Source organism: Strix aluco, chromosome 4 (genome assembly GCF_031877795.1).
Source record: "Strix aluco isolate bStrAlu1 chromosome 4, bStrAlu1.hap1, whole genome shotgun sequence".
Lineage (NCBI taxonomy): Eukaryota > Metazoa > Chordata > Aves > Strigiformes > Strigidae > Strix > Strix aluco.
In genome coordinates, this window is record NC_133934.1 from 8,075,656 (window position 1) to 8,097,024 (window position 21,369).

The 21,369-nt window shown below is 37.2% G+C and overlaps 1 protein-coding gene across 2 annotated transcripts in view; it reads left to right on the forward strand.

Moving 5' to 3' along the window:
* Positions 1–21,369, forward strand: part of UVSSA (UV stimulated scaffold protein A) — a 56,180-nt gene that overhangs the window by 18,591 nt on the left and 16,220 nt on the right. For both annotated transcript variants that reach the window (XM_074821908.1, XM_074821907.1), the window contains 3 exons: positions 4,240–4,351; positions 18,229–18,406; positions 19,675–19,827. In XM_074821908.1, the coding sequence (XP_074678009.1) occupies positions 4,240–4,351; positions 18,229–18,406; positions 19,675–19,827 (443 nt within the window). The remainder of the gene's footprint in view (positions 1–4,239; positions 4,352–18,228; positions 18,407–19,674; positions 19,828–21,369) is intronic.

Genomic DNA, 21,369 nt, shown 5'->3' on the forward strand with positions numbered 1-21,369 from the left:
GCAACAGAGTTCACCCTTGTCTCTGATAAGAATGCAAACTGCTAGTGACTTTCGTCAAATTAAGTGATAATGAGAATGGATTTGAGAACAGGACCTTTTTTTCCCCCCCATCCTTTGACAGTTTATTGAGAAACAAGCAGTTCCGTGACTACTTATCTTAGAGGTATTTAATTCTGTACACAACAAGAAAAGCTTTACGTTGTAGTATTTATCACTTGAGCTTATACTTCAGATATGGCACGCTAGAAATGGCATATTGCTTGTTTTTATCATAGTCTCGTTTTGCTTGTTTGCAAATACCTGTACCACTCGTTCCTAAAGAATTATAATTTACAAATTCTGCCTCTCAGTGTTGCCTTAAATATTTATTTCTTCTGATTTAATTGGGGATTGCTGATTTTATTTTTTTTTTAATTGACTGGAAAAGTTTATCTATAGTGGAAAGGTGGATAATAGGTGGCTGAACTTTCATACTGCGTCTGTAGAGCTTGTTTTGGAGCTTTCTTCATGTTTGAAAAGTAGAATTAAAAAAAAAAAATACTTGTCTGACTAGTAATGGTGCCTGTGAGCATTCCTCCTTCCTGTAGAAAGGGAACAGAACAAAACAGCATAAATGGGATGGTTCTGATGAAGTACCACTGTAACTACCTATTTACTACTGTGCAACTTTTTGAATTTCCACCAGTGATGACTTTAATATTTTAAAGTAAAAAGATAACTTATTTATCTTGTTAAAGACTATATCAGAATAAAGACTTCATGTCTGTTTGAAAGGAAAAGGGGGCTTAATTCCTTATAGTTAGCTAAGCAGTTAATTTTTTTTACAGGAAATCTAAATTTAATAGAAGACCCTAGGGAGATTCAAGGGTGTGAACAATAAGCATAATATTTTATGAAAATGACCCCCATATTTAAAATCTGGCATTATATGTTATGCATTGTAGCACCAAGTCCACATCTACCTTTTAGAAAATTAAAACACATAAATTCTGTTTAGTGTTTGATATGCGCTGCACTAGCTGAAAGCCATAATGTCCCTAAAACCTTGGGTTGCTTTTCACCTTTCATAAATTCCTGGGTAGATTCTATACAAAAAATAATTTTCAGCTCCGTGGCTCATTGTTATTCAAACTTGATTGATCGTCGTCATTTACTCAGTGAGGAAGTTAAGTGCTCCTGTCATTTCCGAAGAGTATAATTGGGACGTTTCACAGGTCAGCGGTAGTGACAGGTTTCCCTTTTGATTAGTGTTAGACTGATAACAAAAATTACAGTTTCCTATGATTAATGTTTTCTATAGTACTTGAATGCACAGTTCATGGATTGTACCTAAACAAAGTGAATTTGCATCTGATTATGCCTTTTCTCCATCAGGCTCTTCACGTGCTTTAAAGTTTTAGACCATGCAGGTAATACAGCAGAGTTGCTTCTAATGCAGTTTTCAAGTTGAGGATTAGTGAATTTTAGTATGTTAATGTACAGACAGCTACGTGCCTCCAGCAGCATGTGAACAAATTAGAAGTTTCAATTAAAAATAGTACTCTTTTGAATTCTTTCTAGTCCTCTCAGATATGCCATGCACATGAATACTTGTATTATACCCACCGATATTTTAGGTATAATCTGGCAATTTAAGTTAAATGATCAGTCTGAACTGAGTTTTCTTTGACTAGTTTGACATTATTTCTCAATTCCTTAAACCTGTTGCAGTTTGTTTGCAGACTACTTCTGAGTAAAAGCTATGGAAATACACCAATTTTACTTTCCTTGTTTTATAAGGTGAAAGTTAGTCAGCTTATACATTATGGTACAAAGTTGTAGAGGAAGATCATCCATGGCAAGTTTTAGCTTGGTAAAATCTTTTTTAATGGCTAAATGGGAAATGGAAACTGAGTATGGAAAGTACAATTGTTACCCTGCTTCACGCTAGAGAAATAAGAGCGGATGTTATTTCCAAACTTAGTTAAATTGCCCCTAACATAGAAAAGCGATGACACCACCAGCAGAATTTTGAAACGAAAATACAATCAAACAAGTCTCTCTTCAATCTCTAGCCTTCTATTTTTCAGAGTACAAAACCTGAGGATGTTTTTCTAAAGGCCATTGGGAAGGTCTTCTAAAAGGTGTAGTTTAACACAGATGTTCTTCTTCCATGTCTTGTGCTTTTGTGAGTTTGTGATCAGTGGTAGAATATTTGACCCTTTCTTTGCATTAACACTGTTTTGGTTTCTGCTGTGGAGGTCAGGTTCAGTGTGTATCTGTCTTGGCCATGCCAGGTAGGGCCTGGATTGCTTCTTTCCTTTAGATGAGGAAAAATGATTGCAGTGGGAAACAAGAACTAAACTAGGGTGCAGGATCCTCCAGCATAGCCTGAAGGTTGGCAACTCTCAAGATAGTGATAATTAGGCTGGTGAGACTATGTTGTGGTGGTTACCTGTCTTTGGCAGCAGGGTACTTCCAAACATGATTATTTCAAAATGAAGACTAATCAGGTGTTCTCTGGTAAGAATGTAGTAGTAAATCTACTCTATTCTTCAGGACAGTAATATCTTTTTTTCTTTTCCTTTTTTCCCCACTGGAACTGCAGCTTTCTTAAATCAACGTAATTTTCTTAAACAAGAGGAGGAATCATACTTCTAACTTGCACCATCCATTCTATATATGTTAAAGTGTATCAATGTGTGTATTAGTATCAATTAATGTTCTTTTAGAAATTAATTCAGTCCAGCTTACAAGTAATACTGACCAAAAAGAAATGCTGATTTTTTGTTTATTATTTATTTTAAATTTTTAACTACATTCAATAAACCAAGACTGGTTCCTAGGTTTTTTGGCTTCAGAGTATATGTATGATTTAAAAGAATTCAGCTGTGCAGCTGTGACATGAGATTAGAGTAGTGAATTAAATTGGGAAAAGTCTGCCGCAGGCAAGACCTGCAGTATCCTCCGGTGCTTGTAACAATGAGTAGTTGATATGAATATCAACGTAAGTCAGGTGCAATAAGAGAAGTAAAGAACACGGCTGAAAATAGTAAAAATGATGCCATTCTTTATCTATTGCTTTGGCTTGCTGCAGTGAAGTTGAAAAAAGTGATAGCCTGTGGTAAGGTTGGTTTGAGTGGATACCCTTATTATTTCCTAGACTTTTAAAAGCGCATGGCAAACATACAGTAATATGCTAATGGTATTGTTTTCAAGAATTATGTAACTCCCAAGGTGGGCAAAGGAAATAAAGCATAAAACCTCTATCATTGCTGCCTTTTTAGGGGAGTTGGCATTTGCTGTTTTAAAGTTCTGATAGTACAGGCTGCATCTGAGGTGGCACAGATTCTTTTAGTTAATGTGTAGTATAGAAGAAAAATTCATTTTCAGGTATGGAACACTCTTGGAGAAAAAAAAAGTAAAGACTTGCTGGCACATGACAGTAGTAGCTAGCTGAAATGATATATAGGAAACCACTTACATGAATGAATTACCCTGGTAAGTTGATAGGAAATCCATTTTTATTTTTCAGCTAGTCATAGATATTCAATTTCAGACTGCAATATAGACCAAGTGCACATTTAAAAAAAACCAACATTTTGTTGGTCTTGACCATCATGATGTGTGCAATCTAATGGTATGAATGGTTAGGATGTACCAAATTAGTTAAGAAATGATTGTATGAAATTATTTTTAGTGTTGTTATGAGGAAACACACTGAAACGGTAGTATACAGGTCTGAATATTCTTACTTTGGTCAGTATTAGCTTGCCAGTCCGTCAGCTTCCCCTCCTGTTTGCCTGCTCTGATTTTGAGCTCTTAAACAATTTGTGATACTATTTAACATGCTACAGACTATTTAGATGCAACTAAATGAGTAAAATCAAAGGAGAAGAGATAAAGCTATAATTTCCTCATTAAGTCAAAATCTTGATGTTATTTTAAGATTTTTTTGGTCTTATTTTATAGCTTCACACTTTCTCAGACTTCACCAACTGCAAGTGTCTAATGGATAAAAGGGGCTTTAAAGAAGCCCTTAGGATAGAGTATGGCTTTAGAGATAAAATGTTAAGCAAAGGCCTAATCTTAGATAAAGATTAAATGCATAATTAGGGAAATACTTTTGACAGGGAGCGGTCTCAGAGGGCTATCAAGATGTCTGAAATATTTTCAATGTGAAGGGATATGAAAAGCAGTCTTCACATTTTTAAAAAAAAAAAAAAAAACAAAAAAACCCCAACCAAAATATTTCTGTAGATGAAAGCCTCAGATGACGATGACGATGATGAGGATGAAGATGAATTTGTGGAGGTCCCTGAGAAGGAAGGTTATGAGCCCCACATTCCAGACCACCTGCGTAAGGAGTATGGTGAGTTTGCCCAGCTGTGACGAGCCTTATCCCTGCATGTTACTGGTGCACTAAAGTAAATAAACAGCCATTCTGAAGTAATAAAGTGATCAGCGGTGTGGGTAATCTCTGACTGCTATGAGGAAGTCACTACATAGATACGGGAGCAGCGATTCGCTCTAGATAAACAAATACTTTCTAGGAGCAAGAGCAACTGAGACGAGAATCTTATTTCATTCCATCATGTTCCACTGTAGTTTAGAGCCAGAAGCAGCACTGTGTGTGCTTAAAAGTGTGCTAAGTGGGAGTGAAGGGATTGCAAAGCAAAGTTGTAAATGAGCCTGAATATTAGAAATACTGGTAACAGTCTGGTGAGATAAGGTTTTGTACTATCAACTGCATTAATAGCAGTTGGAGATTCACAGCCACTTCCACCCATAGGGTGGCCAACTTACAGCTCAGAGGAAGGCTTTTTTTGTTTAGATGTTGCTTTCACAAGATGTTAAATGGAGTTCAGCCTTCAAGTGCAGAATTATAGCCACTGAGCACATACCACATGACAAAATATAATCTTGCCTTCTGTTATTGCATTCTAAAGATTTTTTTTTTTTTTAAATAAAGTTACACTATGTGTTTTTGTGAAATCAAGAGGGGGGGAGTTACTGAGGGAAGTTCATCTTAAATAATTAAATTTCAGTGCATTACTCCTTGTCCTTTGTACATCTAGCTTATTAAATGTCTGCAGATTTGCCTCTGAACAGCATTGTGTATTTTAAGATTCAGATTTCAGTACATTGTAGAGGAGAGGGTAGCTGCCATTACATAGAAGTTAAAACCCTTGGACGCTGTCATAAGTTTCTTGGTCTTTTTCTCCATGAGTATTTGTGTAACACTGGTGATGTGCGTTTTCAATCTTATTCATGCTTATTTTTAACTTGCCTGTGGTTTCCATCATAAAAGTCAGGCTGCAGCTATTACCTGTATAAGCCAAATGCTTATTTTTGTTGAAACAAGGGGGTGTGCCTGTGTAAACCTGAGATGATGTAGCTCAAGTGACCTTTTTACTGTCTTCTGTCATCAAATTTGGCTACAGACAGCAAAAGATGATCAGTAATGATAACCTGTAGTGGCAGGGGTCAGCTCAAGGATGTCTCCAGGTGTGAGGTGCTGCTAATGGCTTGGTCTATCTACCCCATCTGGACTTAACCTGCCAGGACACTCTGGGAAGTGAGGCCTGCATTGATGATCTGTATCTGTGTTCCCCACCTAGGGACTTGCAGCAAGTCCAACTGGCTGGTTCCAGTTTGTTTGAAGGAGGTAGATGTGTCTGTTCCTCTATGCATTTTAAAAAATGTGGAAATCTGAACTAGATAGAGGACTGAGATTAGACTAGTGCCCTGGTGAGCAGGTAGCTGCAATGAGGTTTGACATGACTCTTGGCCTATGTGTTGCTTGAAACGGTCTGTAGACACTTACTTTGTCCAAGCAAGATTTGGGAAAGATGAAGTAGAACTGGGAGTATTAAGAAAGTGAAATGAGAAGTGGATGTGTGTGTTTAAACGTGAACACAGAACAGTGGTGAAGGGCTGTAGGACGTAAACTCAGGAACTGGGCAGTTTTTTAGTTTTTTGTTCATGTAAAGAAAATGTTATATTATACCTGTATATGTTGGCTATCTCAGTCTTGCAATAAATACTGAAAGTTCTGTTGCTAACAGTGGGACTTCCAAAACAGGAAAATAATCGAAGAGAAGGGTAGCAGCTTTCCAGACAGTTGTGAAAAGCTTCTTATGTATATGTGGCTAATGAAAGAGTCAAAAAATACTGACAGTGTTAGTAAATGAATGAGCAAATGAGATTAGTTATTATAACATAGCTATGGTTCTTCTTTGTTTGGGTTTTTTTTTCCTTCCTTTGGCAATATTCCTTGTGCCGAAACTGGTATTTCCTTAATAATTCTAGGCACTGGAACTTGTTTTTCATATCTTTAACAGCACTGTGATGAATCCTAACATGCAAAACTTCTGTTTATACTTGTTAACTTCCAGTGGAGGTGAAATTCATCTCTTCGCTCTCCCTCTCCCTTTCATCCCCTGTCTTCCTCATGGACACACATTTTTAAAAAAGCAAGCATCTTACCACCCTTCGTATAACACTAACACAATACTTTGTTGCTATTTTAATTCCTCCTCATGGAACAGGATAAAAGAACAAGCCTACTATCTACTCAAGAATATTTTAAAAATCTATATAAAATGGATTAAGAAATCCTCAATTTGTATTTAAACTATTGCTGATAGGAAAATATATTATTGTGAAGAAGCTAATCAATCAGAAAACAAAACCTCTCTCTCATTTTGTATACATGTAGTTATGTAGGAGCTGATGGTCACACTTGGCTGTTCTTTGTCTGATGTGTTTGTTAAAAGTAGCATCTTGAAAGAAATGAACCATTCTTGATGTTCCTGAAGGCAATTCAGCTTTTCTTGCTGCCATTTAAAGTTGTTATGTAAGCTCCCAGTTCAGGAAAGAGCGTGAAAAGAATTCAGAACTCCTGAAAAGCATTCAGGCAATCTCATGAAGCATGTGCTTTCTTCTGTCTTTGTGTACTTAAGCGCTTTCTTGGACCAACTGGTCAGTTACTAGTTCAAAATATATTTCAGAAGCTGATATATAACTATTCCATAAATCAACTGACTTCTGTGTAATTATTTCAGGTCTGCATGAGGAAAATGGAGAACTATATTTGCTGTACTGGATTCTGCTCTGCATATGCTTTTAATAAGCAAAACTGAAATAAGCATCCCTTTGGCACATTTAGAAAAGTGAATTATCATATTAAAATATACAAGAATATATTGATTTCATAGTAGCATGTTGTCATCAAGAGTTGGCTGTATTAGGCAGCCACCTCTCTAATTAAGAGTGAAATGTTCTAACTGGAGCATTAAACCTTTCCTGTGAAGTAAAATCTCAGTGTTATGTAGAAGGTGTGAACAGTTTAAAGTTCTTTTTTCCTCGTGTTGTTACTTTTCCTGAACAAACCAGGAAAAGTGAACAGCTGCTCAAATTAACTTTTTATGCTAAATAGGAAAACAAAGTTGTAAAACATGACACTGGAAATGGATTGAAATGTGACATTTAAATTATTGATTTAAAAGTCACTTTACTCCCTTTCACTTCTCTTATGAAAGTGGAAGTATCCTACCAGCAAGTTAAATTTCAAGCTGAGATGCTATTTCTAGTGATGCATACGTGTATTTGTCATTCTCCTGAGATCTGAAGAGTTTGTGAAAAATGAAAAGATTTTGAGACAGGGGAAATTTTGTATGCATAAGTATATAGACATGTGCAGTTGTATTATCCATGTGTATATGTAGCTAATGATGATTTCAAAATTGATGATGATATTTAATATGTAAGATGAACTGAGCATGGGTACAATTTGGGTGGAGGGAGAATTAAACAAGTCAATTTGAATCTCCATGTATAAGATGAAATGTAAATTTGTTAAAAGAATTTAGGTGATTAGATAACTGAAGTGTGAAGATATAACCCATTAGGGGTGTCATGCCAAATTAGCATTACCAGACTTTTAACGACCTCCCATTTGTATAATCCTTATTTACACTTGCACCTGATGTCTGCAGCAGACAAGAGACCAGCCATCCTGTGGTACCACAGAGCCATTTTAAATAGTGTGTTGCTGAAGAGGAATATTGGGCTGAAAAAACAAACACTGCTGTGAAAATAATTTTCATAGGGCTACTCTGGTTCTTGGTGCTCTGCACCAATGTGGCTTATATCTACTGCCCCTGTATGGCTAGTATTGCTAACCCTTTAAAAACTGAGGCATTATTCATTTAAAAGAAAGCTTAGGGAGAGAGAAAATCTTGTTTCCACTTGAGACTTCCACATTCCAGGCTTTGCTGGTCAGCTGTGGGTTGCATTGGCTTAAAGCCTTAAAGTGGATAAGGTAAGGGATTGAACCGTGCAGCTTCTGACATCGTTCTTGTGCCATAGACAGAATTTGGGGCTGACACCAGGATAAGAGACTCCTTCCTGCCCTTGGTGGTCTTGGCATAGCTTGCAGCTGAGCTCTGAACCACATGGGAAAGTGATCCGTTTTGAGATGTGCTTTTCTGTGCAAAAATGGAACAATTCTCAGATCTAGTTCAAAGCACCCACCTCCAGCAACTGTTGTCTACTAATGAGTTTTCTCAATTCATGATCCTTGCCTGTGTCTCAATGCACTCATTCATGAACTTAGGCAATACTGCTTTGAGGTACAGGGAAGTGCTATTCCCATTTTACAAGTGATGACATGAGGAGGCTGTCTGACTTGGGAATATTAGCATGGAAGCAGTCTACCAGTTAACAAGTTTCATCCTTATTCAAATTATGAGAGAAATGACTGTACAGTCAAGATCACAAACCGTTATTTCAAATGTCATTAATCAGATTATTTCTCTTGTATTTGAGCCGTAAGCCAAAATGGTTTTAGGTCCCTGATAGCTACTTCAGTGGTTCACATTGCGTCTTAAAGCCTGGTTGGGATTTCTTTCATATCAAGATCAAAGCTGCAGTTCTAAAATCCCGAGGGTTAGTTCTATCAATTTCAGAAATTCTTCCCTCCTCCCATCACAAAGTGCTGTGCCTTTGTGGGTTAGATGTCCCCACACTGCCTTTCCTAATCTGATGGTGACTGGGTCATGCCTTTTCTGTGTGTTAAGTAGGTGTTTTTTTTAGTATGAAATGTCATAGCAACATGAGAAAAGTGGCTTATACCCAATTGAACAAATGAGGTGTACAAAACCAGACTATTTCCTTAGTAGAGAAGTTGCCACCTGTTTTTTACATAGAATTAGGAGTGCTTCAGACTACACAAGCTATTCTAGTGCAGCTCTCACTGAGCATTTTAGAAACATGAATAAACTTGCCATTGCAACATTGAAGGTATGTGAGGTTTATAGCTTTTGCATTTTCTCTGAACATTAAAGAACCTGTATTAGAAATAACAATAAAATACTTCATAGACTAATGCATGATTGAATTTTCAGATTTGAAGCAGTAAAAATCATGCATTTCAGGGCATTTATTTGGAAAATTGCACTTGTTTGTATTGACTGGGTATACTCTTATATGTACTCAGCAGAAGATTTCCATGCATACAGTTTTTTAAAGTTTTATTCCCTTGACTGGTATCCATCAAGACATGCAGGGGACACAATGATTAAAAGCAAAACTGCCTCAAATGTGGAATACAATAGAATTATCACTATGGATTAAAAAAAATAAGAAAATTGATTACTAATTTATTGGAATCTGATTCTTTTATTCTCTACAGAAAAAGATTTTTCTAAAAGCTTTTAAATGTTTTTGGTTTTGTTTGTGTGGCCAACTACTAATGTTTCATATGTGTCACGCTGAGAACAGCACTGAATTTGAAGCCTTGCATGTTATCTAATCACATGTATTGCTGTGTGGCTTCACTATGCTGACTCTTGGCTCTATTTATCTCCTTCATTTTTTATGTAGGAAGTAGGAAAACAGTGGTTTTAGTTACTGTGTACAGCAGTAATGTGCTCTTTTATCCTACATCTAAATGAAGTGTCTCCCATAAAAAGGCTGTTTTGCTGTTTTATATAACAGACTTAAAGCTAAACATGGCAAAAATAGCATGTATGCAAGTGTTGATAAGTTGAAATAGAAATCTAAGAGCTTTTGACCTGTGAAGAAATAATGGCTTTCATATTGGTCTTTTTTCCTCTATAGAAGCATCTAACAGATTTAGTTGATACAGAATGATTATCTGTTGATTTTTACAGTTAGGTTTTCCTCTATTCCATGGTTCTTTTTTTTTAATACTACACATGAAAATCTGGAAATCACAGGGGCGGAAGCACAAATCTTAAGTGTTGAGTTTACGTCCCTAGCTACAACATCTAAACATCTCTGTAATACTAACAAAAACTATTGGTCTTTTACGAAAATATTTTGTTTAGTTTTCTGTTATTGCAATTGATTAGGGTTCCCTGGTGGTAGGCATATTCAAAAAACTTACTAGAAGTTATTTTGTAATAGCTTTTAAAATAGTAGGGTGCTGGTCAAGTCTAGGCTTCCGTTGGAGAGAGATTGATTATCACGGCAATAATCATGAAGTAGACTTGACTCAAGGATGACTCCATGCAAATAAGAGAACACAGGTATGGGATCAATACTGCAGCTTCTCTTGCTAATGGGTAGCTATATTTCATACAAAATGTGAGGTGGATTTATTTGGGGTGAGATGTATGTGTGAAGAGCAGTCTTGCCAATTGCTTTCATCAGCTGCAGGCCATAACAATGTGCATCACTGTGATTAAGCAAATGATGGTGCCCTACCTTAGTTGCAACAAAACCAAATGTTTTTGACATTATTATTTGGGAATTAAGTTGTTGAGGTTCTGTTGACTGTTGAATCACCAAATAGACACACATGTACTGGCTAAATGGAAATTAAAAATGATACTTAAGTTTTTTTCCTTCCTTATGACAATGATTTCTGTTTGTCTGGGTTCTGCTTTAAAAGCCTAATAGCTTCTTAGTCTGGTTTAATTTGTCTGGTCTCCATACCTCAGGAACTTCCTGAGGGAGTTCTTCCTCCATGTGAAGAATGTGGAGAACAGTTTTACATGGAGAGACAGCTCAGTGGAGACCACAGCAAAAACAAACCTGCAGACTTCAGAGTATATGAAGCACAGTTCTCAGGAGCTGAATTTGAGACTTAGAATTACACTGTCAAGGCTAACTAAGGACGTATGGGTATTACTTGACTTCGTTTAAGGGGAAAAAGCAAATCAAGTTTTGCAGGGGAAAGGACAGGCAGAATTACCTACTTGCCTTTCGCTGCCCTGTGAAATTTGGGGTTCTTTTTCCCAAATTTGCAAAATGCATTTAACACACAGTTGTGTTTCTCTAGACAAGAGTCTAGTATTTAGATTAAGATTTCTATTAATATTACTATAAATCCTTTTAAAAAACAATTGTTACATGATTGAAATAGCATGTATTGATTTACCATAAATGTATAGATAACAGATATTCAGCATTGAAGTTAGAGCCCCAGTCCTGAACTGCTGTAATCAAATGTGTTATGTAATCTCAGTTTTTCTTAGCATACACAACATTAGCAGTATTTAATTATAAGTTTACATGTGAGATTGCCTCATTATATTAGTATGCTTTGAATATATCTATGGGCAAACACATGTTCTGTATAGCTACACTTAGGACAATAATTGAGTAAAACTTACTATAATACACTATTTGGAATGAAGATAACTGCACATTTATGAAAAAACATGATTAGCACTTCCAATAAAATACTTCTACATCCATGTAGAAGTATTGATTGTAGATATTTCTTCTGCTGCATCCTAATCAGCTGATCATGCAAACCTTCCTCACTCTCAGGCAAGGTCCTTCTATGTAAATAAGGTTGCCAGAAAATCTGACAGGACATGGGATATCTTTGATTCCTACTAAAGTTCTTAAAAATTAATAGTCACTGCACAGGATGCTGATAATACTTCAGAGTGGTTTGTGATAGTAGTATACCTCACAGGAGCTATGCAACGGCCAGGGACTGCAAAATGATAAGAAGTTTAAAAGATCAGAGTGTAAGGTGTAGAAAGGTTTTAATCTAAACTCTGCTGCTTTGATTTATTTTGATTCTTAACTATGATTGTAAAGCAATAATAAATAAGGTTAATGAGTTAACATTACAACAAATTAACATATTCTGTAATGCCATTAAGCCAAACAAAGTATTTAAGAGTTAGTGAACTCTTCTAGTTAATTAACATTGTTTTTCATTAGTTTGAATTTCCAAAGTAGAATTCTAAAATTTTAGATAAATGTAAATGAGCATAGCTGCATTCAGAGGTGCTGGGGCATCTTTTTTCATTGTTTAAAACCTCTGATTATAAAAACTCCTTGACAACTTTTTAAAAGTGGTGTAATTCATACAGAAATATTCATATTTGAAGTTGTTCAGGTAGTAAGTTGCTTTGAGTGCACACACAGCTTGTGTGTTGTGAGAATATTTGGTAAAGCCAGCTCTGGCATTTCAGCATCCTCCCCTAGCAGCTGCAGACAGCAATTTGTTTAGTGGCGTTCAAGGGTAAGATAAGAAACTGTGTCTATCTAAAATTAAAGCAGAAGTTTTCTACCACAGTAAATGGTAAGAGTTTTAATCAGTGTGATCCCTGTATGAATGCTTCTAAGGTTTTGTTCATAACAGGTATTTTTGTTAATTTTTTCCTCATTTTAGAGTTATGTGTAGATGAAGTGACGCTAACAACAACAGAGCCTTTTTTTTTTTTTTTTAGGGAGGGATGAAATTTGATCTCAACTAAAAAAACGAACCCAACTGAATATTCATGTAATTTGTGGAGGCTTCATAGAGATCAGATATCTGTCAGGGATGACATATCATTCAAATCTCCATCCCTTATGAGTATTAGAACCTTCAGAGATAATGAAGGCTTGCTGCCATATGATCACCTATGTTAATTTTGTTCACACACACGTTTGTGCGTGGAGAGGCATAGCAGAAGATCCTGAAACACTGAAGCTGTTTGGAAGTAATGCCCCAGACATTGACTTGAACCCTCTGGTCTGCAAGTCCATGTGAAATAAGCTTTGCAAATTCCTGTTCATTTAGCAGTAAAGTTTATTGTGCTTCCTGAGTAAAATACATGCATTTTTTTTTTTCATTATGAGCACACTAGCGGGTAAGTGGGGAAATATCGTACCTGAACTGCTGGATTTTCCTGACAGTCTTGGAGAGTGTCTGTACTAGTATAAATCACATACATTCAGCTTGACTAAGATCCAACAAATCAGAAACAGAAATTATATTTTTTTCAGGAAAGTTAAAGTCCATAATACTTGTTTATATTCTATCTCCATTTTTTCAATTAAACTTAAGTGAATCTGAAGTAGCTAGATTTCTTCTAAATCCACACAGCTGAGGAAACCTGTGCTTGCTCTTTCTCTGAATTTTCACTGAGGGGCTTTTATCTCCCCCTAATCCTACCATTTCTGTCAGGACATAATCTCTTTCTCAAATTTACATTTTAATTACAAGGCCAGCTGAACTAGCTAAAATCAATAATGTCAGCATTCAGCAGTCTAACTTCAGCTGAAACCCCAGCCTCTCTCTTTCCTTCTATCGATTTATCTTGTGAACACGGTCTACTTTATTGCTTCAGGCAAATAGGTGCCATTTGGTCAATTTAAACAAAAAAGGGGATTTGAACATTTTTATGATTCTTTCTAAAAGCTTGTATTGGAACAATTTGAACCCAGATACTGTACTTGTGTTAAATAAAATACACAGAACAGCAGAATTCTTAAGAGGAATTTTACTTTTAAACCTGCACTTAATCCCATCTATGTCTTAAAAACAAAACAACAAAAAACCCCACCTGACATTGGATACCTTCAGCTAGGGCTGTTTGCATGGTGACTCTTGTCTTTATCTTGTTAGCAAAAAACTAATTTTATAAACTGTTTTTTTAAAAAATCCACAGTAGAGGTGGTGTTACTGATGTTGTAGTGTATTTACCTTTAGCCATTTTTCTGTTAATCGTTTAAAATAAGAAATCAATGGGAAAATATTTTGTTCTTGTAACTCTTAAGAATTCCTATATTGATCTTTTGGATGTAATTTTATCTATCTAAATGTCACATTGTCCATTTATCTCTCTTGCCTTTTCTGTGCGTTGCTGACTGCTTGTCTCTGCTGTTCACATCCTCTCCCCCTCAAACAAAATCGGTGTAGTGAATGAGCAATCATGCTTTCTGAAAACATCATAGGAAAAAAATTGGAATAGAACTAAGGTTTCCTGAGAACTTTTAATACATATGCACATATTCTCTCTGAAGAGGAGAAAAGGTGTGACACATAACCTGCTACCTTCTGACTTCAAGATGGTTTGTAAATAACAGGCATACGAGTGCTCTCAAAACTGTTGCTTTAAACAGTGCTTTTCAGAAAGATGTTCTTGTCCTAAAAAAAAAATATTAAAAAGCAACTTTAAATGCTAAATACAGTCTAAGCAATTCTACATTACACATAGTCTGTCACATATTTTTCTCAGCTAACCTTGCTCATGCCAAAGGGTCTGTTTGTTTGTAGCTGTTTCTGTTATAAAAGGAAGTTTACTCTTACTTACTCCTAATTATTCTGAAGTGTGGTTGTAATAGAATCTTTTGGGTTAATTCTGTTTCACTTTGATACAAAGCACCTGAAAAGGGCTTTTTCCCTTCCTAGGCTACGATAGGAGCTGAGATGGAATTGCATCCTGCCCCCTTTCCAGATACATAAATTCAAGATTTCTCCCTTAATATTTCACTGAAAGGCTGTTTAAAAAACATTATTGGAGGCACCATTATCTCTCTTGAATGGCAAGTCCACAGCCTAATAAATGTCATGAGATCATTTCTTTTGCTATTTAACCTAGATATTTCTATGCTTAGTTCCATCTTTTTGTGGTTAATTACATTTCCCTTATTGCTGGTCCTTCTGCTAATTTTGAGACCCTTTTCCAATGCACATATTAGTCTTTTAAATTATGTTTTTAACAATGTTCTTTAAAGCCTTGTTGACTTTGGGAAGGGAAGTTAGGTAACAAGGTGAATGCGGTATGTTCATCACTTCCATTAGAGTACGTGATGTGGGCATGACTGAGTAAGGTAGTAGTAGCGTCAGGCACGCTCAGCAGCAGCAGTAAGATGTCCTGTGTCTGTCTAGAGCTGGTTTGAGGACATGAAAATTAAAAAGGGGTGATCCTTGTTTGCATCACAGTCGATGCTAACTTCAGTCTCAGGAAACATTGATCAGCTTGAGCAGCACTGTCTTGAAAGACACTCTGCCTTAGGAATGTGGGCTTTGGTTTTGGGGTGTTTTCTGAAGTTCAGAACGGGGAGTCAAAGAACTGGGTTTGACACTGGCTTCAGACTGTGGTGAATGTCTTTTTTCTCCCTCTGCAGTGTTTGCTGCCTGCGAACGTTTGGCAAGTTGGGTACTTGCTGAAGTCTTTCCAGAACAGCCCTAGGACTGGCACTACTGACATACCCACTCTCAGATGTTTGTTCACTCCTGTGGGCTTTTTACATGATACTCAAGTAGCCTTTTCTTAGGAAAGGTGGAATGCATCAGCCTGCCAGAGCTGGGTCTGATCTCTCTATGGACATGGGAAAATCCTATCACACACAAGTTGAATCATGGATATACTTGCCTCCCCTCAGCTGTCTTTGTTAAAATGGCCCACATTGCCCTTTGTTGTACACTGGATAAGCAGAAGGAATGTATTGAGTTGTGGGAGAGTGAGGAGAAGACAGAGGAGTCTCTATGAATGCCTATTAACTGCTGATGGCTAGTGCTCTCTCATCCTTTTTCCTTCTCCAGATCCTATTTCCTTCCCTCTCTTGTTTTGAAGGGGGCAGGTTAGCCATCTGCCACAGTCATTGCTACTAGCCTCCACCCTGAATTGCCTTGCCTTTAAAACATTTTCCTTCGCTGTTAGTTAAGCCATACCAGAGACATGGGGTCTCAGAAGGTCTTGAAGAGTCCTCATCCTTGAGAGTATTCTGGAGCGCATTCTCCTCTGTGGAGTCTGTTGTATTAAGAAGATCTAGGAACGAGTGAAGTAACCGTTTGCTGTAGGCAGCAAAATTTAAAGGCTACACATGCACACAAGCCAGATCCAAATGGATGTCTGCTTTTGTTTCCCCCCTCCTTCTGAGGGGCTCTAGTTTTGTGGATTTCGAATTGGGATTGTTGGCTCCCTCCGGCCAGATGTCCAGGAACTAGGTTAAGCAGGGGGTTGTCAGCACTGTTCTTAGTGTCCTCAGCTTGGAGCCTTGAAAAACAAACAGGAGATGTCATTCCCTGTGCAAGGACTTAGCTCCTGATCTAGGTACTTGGAAAGTTTAGACCCATATGTATCTAAGGGGTGGATCTAGAAGGTTGCCACCTCAGCAACTTGACCTGTGCCTGGAGTCAGGCAATGTCTTCTGTGTGGTTATACCCCCTAGGTTACAGGGAACATGTGGTGCAAATGAATCGAGGTCAGGATGAATTACTGCGAGACTTTATAAGGTGGAAAGAAGGGGTCAGGGCAAGTTGCTTTGATTTTTTTTTTTTTTTTTTTGTGAAAATCAGGGGGTTTTTTCCCTGAAATTAAAATATTTTGTGCACCAAAGCTACCTACTGCTACAGGTCCTGCAATTTTTCACTCACAGGGCCGGTCATACCACATTAGCTATTCCTTTTTCAGTTGATATCTTGTGATACATTTAATGATCATAACATAAACACATTAGCAAAGCAAGAATACTTCTGGTTACAGCTTCAGGGCTGGCTAGAAGTGGGCAAGAGACTGAAAGTCCCAGTTAAATAATGGCCATTGAGTTTACTATGTTTTACCATCAGTTTACCATGTCAGGTAAACTCAGGTTGCTTTTCATAAGAAGACTGAGATAATTTGCTTAAAATTTTAGTCTTGTAAAACCATGACTTTTTTGTGTTGATTTTAGTTTTTTTTGGGGGGTGGGGCCTTGCATTTCAATCACTTCTTTTATAAAAAGGCTTTCTGGTGGGGAAAATGTAGTCTATTATATTAGTGTGAGGGATCATGTCTTTCCATTTTTAGCTGTCGTTGGCTGAAAAGTTTTTGTTACTACCTCCAGCTAATAGAGCTGCTTCTCTAGCTCAGCGGGTAGAGGCACGTGCTGTCTAACTGCTCAGCCTATCTAATTGCATCGTTATAGTTTGTGCTGACTGTCTAATCTAGCTATATAAAGTAATTAAGTTGCCCCACCATTGAGCTGCTGGTGCTGAACATCAGTGCCTGGTACTGCCTTGCAGTAGGCTTGTTCCTCAGGTGTAGCTTAGGCATTTACTGTCTCTTGAGCATACTCTGTGGGTATACCCATTGCTTCTGCCAGCACTTAGATATTTTATCTTGGCAAACTGTGTGTTTTAGTATCTGTGAAAGAACATTCCCTAGTTAATTCTGTTTGCAGATATATTTAGGAATCAAAACAGTGGTGCTGCCTCTTAACAAATCAGGGGGGAAAAAAAAGTTATTTTATATTCTCAGCTCTGAAGGGTCAGTATGGTAGCTGAGAATCGTCAGAGGACAGGGCTGTGCCTCATGCACGATTTTTTTTCACCGGCTGTACTTCCCTGCCAGCACTGCTGCTGGGTGACAGTGGTTCCTGTTCTCGTCAGTCATGTGTTGCTGTGAATCCCTCGCCCAGAAGTGGTTTCTCTTTGCCAGGCTTTAAGAGTTTCAGCAGGACTTTTTGCTGAGACACCACAAAGAATTAATCATAGCACACAGAAGGATATGAATGTATGCCTTCCCTTTTACTTTCTACTTCTTTTGCATATCTTTTGGGACTCTAGGTGTTAAACAGTAGTGCCAATACTTCCTTTCTTCTGTTTTACCTTGATATAACCTTGAATATAGAAATGACATATCAGCAAGAACATGTGACACTAGGAACTTATGTACAAAAAGCAATATTGCACTTTAGGCAAGCAGGTATTGTTAAAATCCTTCTTTCACCTACTTTCAAGGTGAAGTAATATCATTCTTTCTTGTCACACCATGTCATACAAATTTAAAAGTTGATTGTGTAGTTAGTTATTCAGTATGTTTCTGTCCAAAAATAAGAAAAAATTTCACAGACAGAAATACCAGTCTTGTCTGAGTGGGATTGAAGTCTAACGCAAACTGAAAGCAATAAGACATGTAATCAGCATCCTGAGCTCTTGGCCCCACTACAAAGTGTTGAGACTGGGAGAAGTGAATCGCTCTTAAACATTGAGTCTTTTTGCAGGGCTTGAGCCTCAGTCACTTCCAAAAGCACCAGTGGGGAAGACATCAATAGGACCAGCTTCACTGAGCTCCTGCACCCGGCTGAAAGGGAATGAAGACGAACTTGATCCAACCTGTGCAGCTGCCACGCTGAAACTTATTAGAGACAAACTACCAAAGTTACCACCTCCACATGCCAGGTTATCTTTGTTTTAATTCTTGCAGAAACTTCTTGCTCTTACTTGTATTTTAGTCACGAAAGCACACGAAAAAGCGCTCATGAATGAGGCAAATGCTGTCTTGGTTTCATTTTGAAGTTACAATTCTTTTACTGAGATGTACATTTACTGCTTAATATGTAGGATTTTATTAGTGATTGCACCAGGATCTTAAGGAACCTTTTACTACTCACTTGGTTTAGGTTTTATTTGGTGTAAATGGCCTCTATTAAAATATAAAGTGTTCCCTTCCCTCCTAACAAAAAAAAAAATCCACACTTATTGGGGTAATTTTTGGTTTGCAACTAAATAGAATGTATCCTAATACTAAATGAGAAGGTAGTTTCAGCAATCAATCTCTTGGTTCCTAGTGACGTATGCTGTCAGTGCTGCCTGGAGGCATGTTTTACTGATTCGAAAGATGTATTTGTTGTCAATCCTGTTCAAAGCTTGGTGAAACTCCAGCCTTGTCCAGCATTTATCTGTGATTTGGGGATAAGACTGGAGTAATCCTCTCAGTGGCATGTTCCTGAAAAGACACTTCTGCATTGGTCAGGAAAGTCCCCAAAACCTAGCAAACTGGAATGTGATGCTGGAAAGAGAAAGGGGTTTGCTTCATTAGACTCTGGAGTTTGGAGTATTCAGGCATACATTTTTATTTTTAATCTTTAAAAACTTAATGTGTCAGTAAGGTGACTAAGACCATTTGCAGCTCTATCAGTGAATACCCAAGGTCTCTGTAGTAGTACAGTGGTTTTTCAGGACTAATGAATTCTGTAGTGGTGTTGCACAATGAGTATTATAAGCCTGCAAGATGGAATCTTGTCAACACCAGCAAAGACTTTGCAATCTGTGTGACTGCCATGCAAACATGGGCATGAGTTTACAGAAGCAAGATCTTTCTAAAAATGGTTTGCCACATCAGTAGTTCTTGTTACACAGTACAGCGTGGGTGATCCACTGCTGCCCCCATTAGATCTGTAGGCTTCTACACCCATGGTATAATACATTTTATCTGGCTTTAGCTGAATGTGCAGTGTGCTGCACTTAGTGTTTGGTGTTATGGTCTGTATCCTTTTTTTAAAAAAAAAAAAAAAAAAAAAAAGACCAAAAAAAAAGGAGAATCCTGTAAAGGTAGTTGTAGTCCTAGATCTAAGATAATACTAGCATTGGTGTGAAAATGTAATTAAAAAAGAGAAAACGTTGTGATCATTGTTGTTCTGTATTGACTTTTCATCTCTTTTCTCCAGTGACTCTGCAACTACTGAGCCAGCAGCCTTAGAAGAGCCAGACAGTAAGAGAAGAAAACTAGAAGAAGAAAGAGCTAAAGCTCCCCTCATGCCTTTTGGATTAGATCTTCACTACTGGGGACAGGATCAGCCAAATGCTGGGAAGATTCTCAAGTAATGCTCTTTTTCTTTTAAGACAATATAAACAAATACATAGATTTACTTGTACTCAGAGGTCATGCAGTGGGGTGACTATTTCTTTTGATAATTATTTTTCTTCTTTCCCTTGTGCTGTAGGACCCATAAACAAAGTCAGAAATTCTACCTTAAAATGTTATTTGTTTTGAGAAGGTATGATACTAATTAAATATCCTTTGATGCTTCAAAGCACATTTTTTTCTGCTCTTTCATGTTTGTGTATTATTTGCAGCATGGCATCACTTACTCCAATTTAAATTGGTACCTCATTATGCAAAGTGCTATGCAAGTGCATGATAGACGGTCCCTCTGCTGGGGATTTTACAGTCTAAATTTTCCTGACTTTACAGAGTGGTAACTGAGGAAATTGATATGCTTGTTCAGTCACACGAGAAATAGGTGGCAGTTACAGGATTTAAATTTGAATCTCTCACTTTCCATTCTTTTCTGGGAAGGTTTTGTGTTTCTTGGACATGAAGCATTGTTGACTTTGGGAAAGCTTTAGCACTGGGAAGAAAAGATGGTAGCTATACATCAGAACTTGTTTCTAGCAGTCAGTTTTTAAAATCCCTTTTTAGGACTAGTATTTTTATATGAAAGTTGGAATGCAAAGTCCTCTCTCTATGTATAAATTTCATTTAAGTCCACTAGAACTTTAGTATGAGTGTGTACCACACCTGGCTTAGAAAAGGCAAAAACCATTGACTGGCTGGATTGTAAATCAAACTCATATATTCTCAGCGGTATTACTTAGTTTGTTTTCTTATCAAAACAATGTAAAAAAACCAACCCATGATTGCAGTGTGAGGACAGTGTTTGCAGAAAGACACAAGAGGAAAGTGTTGCCCCTGTACCTGATTGCATAAAATGCTGAATATGTTTTAAATTATTAAAAACCAGTGAAATTTGATACATAATAGTGCTTTAACACAGTTACTCCAAGCTTTGGATTCTGTCTGGTGTGGTGTAAGCTCCTCAAAGCCTATAAAATGGTTAAGATTTTCAGCAGGGCTTTAAGAAGCATTTGTCTGTGATAATGCCAAAAAGGTAGTAAGGCTTTATTTTACATTGCAAATGAGTTATTCAAGTCATAAGTGAAATCAGAAGCATATTTCACTGCCTGTCTGCCTTGTGCTGTACTGTTTTATTTTTATGCTTTCCAATAAAACAGAGGGCACACTTCTGAACCTTATAGTCTATAACTACAGATATGCCAATCTAACTAAAGATAATTTAAGTAACTCTGCACACACAATACCATTGACCCCTGGGTATAAATTATATTTATTGAAGAATTAAGGTAGTCATCGGCCAAATCCTTTAACTTTTCTATATGCATGCATACTGTCTCTATAAGATGCCTAGGAAAAAAAGCAAACCGAAAAAACAGACAACACATATGGAACGTGTATGGAATTTGAATTTTTAAAGTCTGCAGTGGAAAAGTCTTTCCCCTTCACCTGTTTAACACTACACTTAATTACAAGATTTGCAATAAATTAAGATTTTGATTGTGAG